This window comes from Tupaia chinensis, unplaced genomic scaffold (genome assembly GCF_000334495.1).
Source record: "Tupaia chinensis unplaced genomic scaffold, TupChi_1.0 Scaffold139341_1, whole genome shotgun sequence".
NCBI classification, from domain to species: domain Eukaryota; kingdom Metazoa; phylum Chordata; class Mammalia; order Scandentia; family Tupaiidae; genus Tupaia; species Tupaia belangeri.
This window is the reverse complement of record NW_006199230.1, coordinates 50,811-58,716: the sequence shown is the minus strand read 5'-3', so window position 1 is coordinate 58,716 and position 7,906 is coordinate 50,811. Positions and strand designations below refer to the sequence as shown.

The window sequence follows — 7,906 nt, the reverse complement described above, 5'->3', positions numbered from 1 at the left end:
GGGTGATTTCTAACATTTCTTCTCACCGTCTCTCTGTCTGTCTCTTCTGTGGCAAGCATAGGTGCCCATGGCAAAAACCTTTAAAAAAAAAAAAGAAACATACTTTTTCACAAAAAAGGGAAATAAATATACTTTGCTTTTAAATCACCAGTAAATATCTATTTCACTAGTATTCAAAAAATGTATAGCATAAATTTTATTAGCAGTTTACAAAATTCCAACGCAATCAACAAATGCAGAGGATTTTATTGTCATAAGTCAATGAAACCCAATTGTCTCATTTTTCTAACTTATATGATGTTTACACTGTATAGAGATCTCTCAGCTTGAAAGAACAGACAGAATTATTATCCCATATTAGTGAACATGGAAGTCCAGAAATGTCTTAGAATTTTCTAGATTTCGTATATAAAAGACTACATTTCATCTATGTTATAAAATGTATTTGTAATTTTAATATGGAAATAAATGAATGACCAACATTTGTCAAAATACAACTTTTGAATATACTTGTAGCTGATAGTTATGCTTCAACCACTATGAAACTGAGGCTATTATTAAAAAGAATCTTTCCCTCTTTCTTAACACTAAATTCAGGCTGTTGCAGATCTATCATAATTTGTGCCTTGAGGTCAGGTGGTGCTGTTGTGCTAAAGTTGCAGGTTTCTGTCAAAAAATCCCAAAGTAGGTCTCCATTTTCATTCCCATCAATAAAGCAATCAGATATGTCCATGGTAGACAGAAGGTCATAACACTCATACTTAATCCCCAGGTTGTCCAGCATTTGAGTGAGGTCAGATGATGTGACATACTGGCAGAGGTCGTCTCGGGGTAAGCGGGATCCATACTTTTTCCATAGCTTGTCCCAGCCACTGGTTCCTGTGCAATGGGACAACATTCAGATTTTCATTTATTCTTTTAACTTATCTCCTGCCAGGAATACGCTAAATGCTTGGGATAGAGCAGTAGATAAAATAATATTCCTGCCCTCGTGTAACTCACAATTCAAGGAGTTGGGACTGGGGAGAGAAAATTAAATTACTAAATACATGTCAGAAGGTGGTAAGTGCCAAATGAAAACTAACCAGAGTGAAGGATAAAGAGGGTTAAAGAGTTTGATGGGCTGCTGTCTTACTGAGAGTCAGCAGAGAGTGTTTCTACTGAGACATTTGGGCGGAGTCCTGACAGCAAGCCATTTAGATATCAGAGAGAGGGCTACTCCTGGTAGAGAAGAGAAACTTCAAAGCCCCTGAACCAGGAAGGTGGTTGGCATGTTTAAGAACTAGCAAGGAAGCAAGCGAGATTGGAGGTAAGTGCGCAAGAGAGAGAACGGAAAGAGAGAAGGCTAGATGGGTGGTGAGGGGAGTAGAGGGAGTGCCAGATCATGGGGGCAAGTAGTTGTTACCTGAATACCCAGAAAGACAGAACTGTCATTATTGAAGGTGGGAGGAGTAATTTTAAATATATCATCAAGAATCTTATTTTAGAAATGTACCCTAGAGTTACTACTGGACATTCAGGTGGTAATGTGTAGAAAGCAGTTGTATGTATTAGTCTGGCATTCAGAGGAGAGGCACTAAGAATAAAAAAATTGAAACGGAGAGAAAAAGCACAGTAAATAAATGATGATTTAATCAAAGTAATGATGGAGGAGCCTCTTGGGCCTATATACTACTTAAAAGATGCTGCCTCAGATTATCAGAAACTAGGTTGAGTTCTATAAAATTTTCCCCCACTTTAGAAGGTATTTTAGCAATGTCATATTGAAACAGCCCAGCCTAGAAGCTGCAATGCATCACGTGAAAGAGAGTGACATGGGCTGAGATTTTCTGACACTCCATGAGAAAAGGCTTATCATTTAATCTCTCCAAACTCCAGTTTCTTCATTTGTAAAATATGCATTACCTTGCTTACCTCAAATGCAACTATAAGTATTAAATGAGATAGTTTATGTCAATCATTGCACTATAGTAAGTGCATGGCTGATGTGTGAATGCTTATTAAATAAATAAATAAATGTGTTAGTACTTTTTCATTAGTTGCCATCTTGAAATTGTAAAAGCAAACCTGCTATTCAGAAATCCATGATCATAATGAGGCCTTATTTATGGATTTCCTGATACCGGCATGTTACTTACTCAGTCAGCACCACATACTAACTAAGAGGATGGCCTCCAAAACTTGACTGAGTGTGAAGCTGGGCTTTCTCTTTTTCTAGCTTTATGAACCGCACCTCAGTTTTATCACTTATAAAACAGGGATGCTAATAGAATCTGTTCACAGAATTGCTGCAATGATTAACTGAATTAATAAACACACTTAGAACTATGAATGGCTTATATTATAGTAGACTTGGCTGAAGTACTAGAAAATTAAACTGGGCTTGGCCAAAGCAGTAAATGAGAGAAACTATATTTTCTATGTGTTTCCAGAATTAAAAGTGAAGATTTCAATGTCTTGAACTTTTTTTTCTGCTCCCTCAATATTTCATATCTAATGAAATCAGTCGACTCCATAGAAATGTACATACCCATACAGTTCTGTATATAATTATAGAATGCTAAAATACCCTTGGTTTGTATCTACAGATCAAGCTGAAATTCTCAGGTTAAACTCAACCCCAAAATTACTCGGTACAGGAAATATTAAATAATAAATAGCCTAGATAATTGATGTTCTATCAGTATCACAGAAGAAGGAAATAGACCTGCAAGATATGTCCTAAGACAAGGTGAAATTAGGTTGAAGCACAACAGAACCAAAAACAAATGAAAACCTTAGTTCAGTTTAAAAAAAAAAAAGTTGTATTTATTATAAAATCATTTTTAGAAACAGTGGATTGTCTTTCTAAATAAGATTTTATAAGAAAAGAAGCATTTTAATGTTTGAAGAAAGACTCTGTTATCATCATTTAAAAAATAAATATCTGGTAGAGAAAAAAGAACCAAATTCTGTTTGAAGAAAATTTGCTGGTGTCAGTGCTGTGACTCGAAGCCATTTCTGAACAAAGCAATTACACACTCACTGACTGATGCATTATCACACCGGCTCTCAGTGGGCAGAGCATATGGCGTTACTTTTGTTTTCAACATGATATAAACCACATTTCTCCCACTGTACTAAAAATAACACACTGTGATTTACCTTCTTCCTGAAGTAAGGGAAGGATGGAAAACTTCAGTGATCTTTGGACTTACCTCCTTTAAATAGGTAGGTTTAATTAGCAACTCTCCCAACTAATGCCTGGCTATTGTGTTTGTAGAAAAATGTGCCTCCGTTATCATGTTAGTGTGGAATACTCCCCCTTTTAAAATAATTCAACTCAATTGTTCTTATTTCTCTTCTTTTTCATCTCTAAATGCAACCTCTTTTATCTTCAAAGTCAGGAACTTAGGCTACTAGTTACTAAATGTATGTTACTGAGCTGGGATAGTTCCGTTATGGATACTTGGAACACGGAAGAAAGTTTCTTTTTCCTCAAGCAATGCCTATTCTAATAGGCTGAGCAGAAAATGTCATCATTTAATTCTGATTTCAGTTTCTCATTCTTTTTCTAGTTACCCTTCATTTCTTTTGTCTAGCTATTTCCATGCACATAAAATGTGCACACACGTGTATGTGTACCTTCTTTATTGAAATCTCTGTATCTGTTTCTTAAACCCATCTGGAAATCTCCAGAACTTCCTATGTTCTCTGATTTCATATCTATTATGTAATCAGTTTTGACTAAAATAAATTCTCTTTCTTGAATGAATAGAGCTAATTGTAGTTCTGGCATCATAAGGCAGAAGTAACAGACAATTATTCAACTTAATTCAAACACGTTTGCTTACTGACTCTGTCAGCCAAAGGCTAACAAAGATCTGGGACTAAAGATGAAAAGCAGAGACTCTACTCACAAGGAGCTCGCCTCCAAACTCCCTATATCCCCCTGATAGGAAACTTAGCATATTGTTGAAAATGTTTACGTGTCTGAATCTTCAGTGAGATTAAGGGCTTTTTAAAGGCAGAAGAAAAGTAGCAGTCACCTTTGCAACCCTCCACCAGTGACTGATACTAGGAGCTCAATAAGCTGAGCCAGATCTACACATGGATGCTCCTACTAAACAGCGAACAGGGAATTGAGTACACAGGCTGTGTTTTGAATGTGGCTGAACACACATAGCATCTTAGCCAAACTAGGTCCTCTGCATAATGAAATCTAGAAACTGACTCCCTAGTTCATTATCTTACAATCTAATACATTTTAAATACACTTGTCTATATAATGTTCAAATAAGTAATGCAATTGCCTCAAAGGAAGAACTGACCCATTTGGTAGCAGGTCAGTATCTTACTGAGATGAGCACACAAAAACCTGATCTGCATGGCATACCTAAGAGGACCCATTAAAACAAGATGTTCTCCATACATATCATTTTGTTTACCTAGATGAGATATTGGCTCAATGAGTGCTTTTAGAAATTTAATTTAGTGAATAGTCTGGTTGTTCTGACTCTACCTACAAAGAGCATTTACTTTTCCAAACATTTCTGAACAGCTACAATGACAATATTAGCCTGAAACAGAGAAACTATACTTAGAAGAAACTTCACTTTTAGTTAATTATGAGGCAAATTCCATTTAGAATGGAATCACCAAACTCTTGATTTAAAAAAAAAAAAGCATATTGTGAAACATTTATGTGTGGGCATTCTAATTTTTAGAGCAACATTCAAGTTTTAAAATCACAAATAGATGGGGAGTGGGGTTTCAAGCATTGTACTTTGCCCTGAGAAGTTAGGCTAGGGCAGTGGTTCATACACAGAGGTGCACCTCAACCTAAGACGGTTTCTCAAACTCGTTTTCTATCTATAGACTAGTCATACAGACGATTTGAAGCTCTATCATGAAATGCCAAAAATGTCTAGAAATACTGTGGCTCATTCATATATATTGTCATTATGCTCATATTTTAAAAAATCCAATTGGAAATGTCTTATGCTTAAATTTATTTCCAAAGTTGGAAACTAAGCTTAACCTATCTTTTAAAAGTTGACCCATGGGTCAGCAGATGGTGTAATGGTTACGTTGCTGGACTCCCACATGGTCAGTCGTGGTTTGACCTGGATCTGATGACTTGAAACTCATGCGAGGTTCATGTGCATGTGCATGCATGCCCAAGAACCTGAGAGAAGAATGCAGGAGAAGGAACAGGAGTGTAGCCATCTCCCCTGGCAGGCGATTTCTCACTTTGTCTCTCACTATCTCTGTCTCTTTCTCCCCCTTCTCCCCAGAGTGCATGTGCCCTAAGGCAAAAGACTCTTAGAAAAAAAAAAAGCTGGCCCATACATTTGTCATGAGTGTACTAAAATAATATAGTAATTATTAGATTTTTTAAAAAAGAAAATTATAGTCACTTCCATACACTGAGTAACAACAGAATCTATCTCAGGAAAAAAAAAAAAGTGTTGCTATTAAGACAAGTTCATGAGTGCATAGGATTATCTCAGTGATAGAGGTCAAACAAAAGTAGACTGTTCTACCTAAGAAAGAAGAGGGCTGGAGTAAGGGACTGAAGTGTTGGTGCCTTAGCACTGAGCTAAGAGGATATGAGGGAGCTCTGTGAGAAGATGTGAGAGTAGGTCCAAGGAAGATGGGCCCACACCAGTAAGAGACAGGCCAAAGGAACTGAGAGCTGAATTCTGTTCCCTCTTCTTCACAGGTCAGCATCTCTCAATAGCAGCAAATGGTGCATTACAGAGCAAAGGAGCAGGGCTATACTCATGCTTGGGGCAAAGTGAAACCAGATGAGAAAGGGAGCTGGAGCACATGCTGGATTGGGACGGAAGTCAAAAGTTAACCTGGGAGTAGAGATTTGAAGCAAACTGGCTGGCAACCATCAGGAGCATAAGGAATTTTCCTGAATATAGGAGTGCTGGAGAGGAGGATGGACTACTCAAGTAATTTAGGATAAGAGCTCCAGTAATTTGCTTTACATTTTTTAAGAGTTAAATATGTCTGGGAAACCTGTGGACATTCCAGTTGCACTAAGTTGGTAACAGGGATCAACGTATTATATTTTCTTTTTCAAGCATAATATTTTCTAGAACTACAATGTATACTATATTGGGAAAGTTGGTTCATTTACAAACATTTTATAATTATTAACTTTGTATTTAATACTTTCATAAGTATAGGTAAAAATGCTAAGACATTTTTTATCTTAGGAAAGAGAGGTGGAAAGTCTCAAATAAAATATCTAAATCTGCTTTTGCCTTTTGCTAAGTGGTGCTTCTATAAGAAAATGGATGTTGTATTAGGTTGTTGAAAAAGTCATGACAACCCAATATTTCTTCTATAGCTATGTGCACTTCTATTTTTTAAAGAAATGCGTACAGCAAATCCTCAGAGTCCCTTTAATCTCTGACAACTGTTATTGTATCTTATGTCTAGGAACAGGCTATTAACAGTGGTTTCCTTTCTAGCACAGCTGACTCTCCTGGTGGAAGCAGTCATGAGAGCTGTGAACTGCACAGTAAATGAATAAACTGTTTCCGCCATCAACTACATTGAATAAATAATTTTTTACTTAAAATGCTTTTCAAAAAAATCCAATTTACTTTTCAGTCTTTACTTCCTTTCGTGTGCTTTTATTCCAATGAATACATATTTGCATATTAACACAAACCACATATATGGATAAATGATTCAGAAACAGTCTTCATATAAACAAAATATTTGAGACTAGGACCAGCAGGTGGTATAATGGTTACATTTCTGGTCTCCCACATGGCCAATGTGGTTCAAGTTCCAGACCTGAAACCTGGTGGCTTGAAACTTACGCTGGATGCCTGTGCATGCATGCCCAAATCCTGAGAGGAGACTGGAGGACAAGGGATTGTGGTCTGGCTACCCCCCCACCCTGGGGGGTGATATCTTACTTTCTCTTTCTCTCTTTCTCTCTCAGGAAAGCATATGTGCCCTATAGCAAAAAATCTCTCTGAAAAATAAATAAATAAAAAGATTTGAGACCAAGCTCACACAGGTAGGAAGTAAACTCTACAGCGTTTTGTTTCCATCAGCGTCCATGTATCTACTCTGGGCAGTACTTAAGCAACATGCCAGTGTCCTCTTTGAAAAATAAGACACAACTACAAAACAAAGAAAGTAATCATTTTGATAGTATTTAAGAAAATCTATAAGGAACTGTGTTGCTAATAGCTCTAGAAATCCAAATTTAATCCATGATAGCACCTCAAATGTTTAAACATTATTTATTAATATTACAGAGGAAATGAGACACTCAAGCCACATATAATGAGTAAAGGTAAATATTTACTGTTTAGTTTCATTTAAAAGCTATCAGTCAAATTTCCTCTAAGTTAAATAAAAATAATTTATGTATAAAAGACATAGATGCTTTTCTCAAAAGAGAGAACGACATTTAATTCCACTACACCCCTCTAAATAAAGAGTGGCTGTAAGTGACTTTCCTAAAACAACGAAAACTGACCGCAATTAGAAAGCAAGGCAGAGATTCGATAATAAAGAAAAAACATACTAGCTTCCTCCAAACACATGCATCTATGCATATGTACACTATTGCTAATTCAAAATTCAGGCTAAATAAAAATAACTTACCTGACACAAGAACAATGAGGATCTTAGCATTGGTAGCTAAGAGACTATGGAAGAATTTAAGAGTATCTGGAATGTCTTTTACATAATACAGCATCTAGACAAGAGGGAAAAGAGAAATGAGACACTTCTTTATGTTAAAGTCTTTTGTTGTTTGATCTAGAGACCAAACAACAATAAAGAGTTTGATTTTCCAGTTGAGTGGATTTTCATTTAACAAAATGCTTAAAAATTTTAAAGATTATATATATATATGTGTGTGTGTGTGTGTGTGTGTGTGTGTGTG

The 7,906-nt window shown here is 36.3% G+C and overlaps 1 protein-coding gene across 1 annotated transcript in view; it reads right to left on the bottom strand.

Annotated features, from left to right (window-relative positions):
- Positions 1-229: 229 nt before the first annotated feature.
- LOC102469391 (histamine N-methyltransferase) overlaps positions 230-7,906 on the bottom strand; it is an 18,972-nt gene continuing 11,295 nt past the window's right edge. The window contains exon 5 of the mRNA XM_027765680.1: positions 230-879. Within this exon, the coding sequence (XP_027621481.1) occupies positions 524-879 (356 nt within the window). The 3' untranslated portion in view covers positions 230-523. The remainder of the gene's footprint in view (positions 880-7,906) is intronic.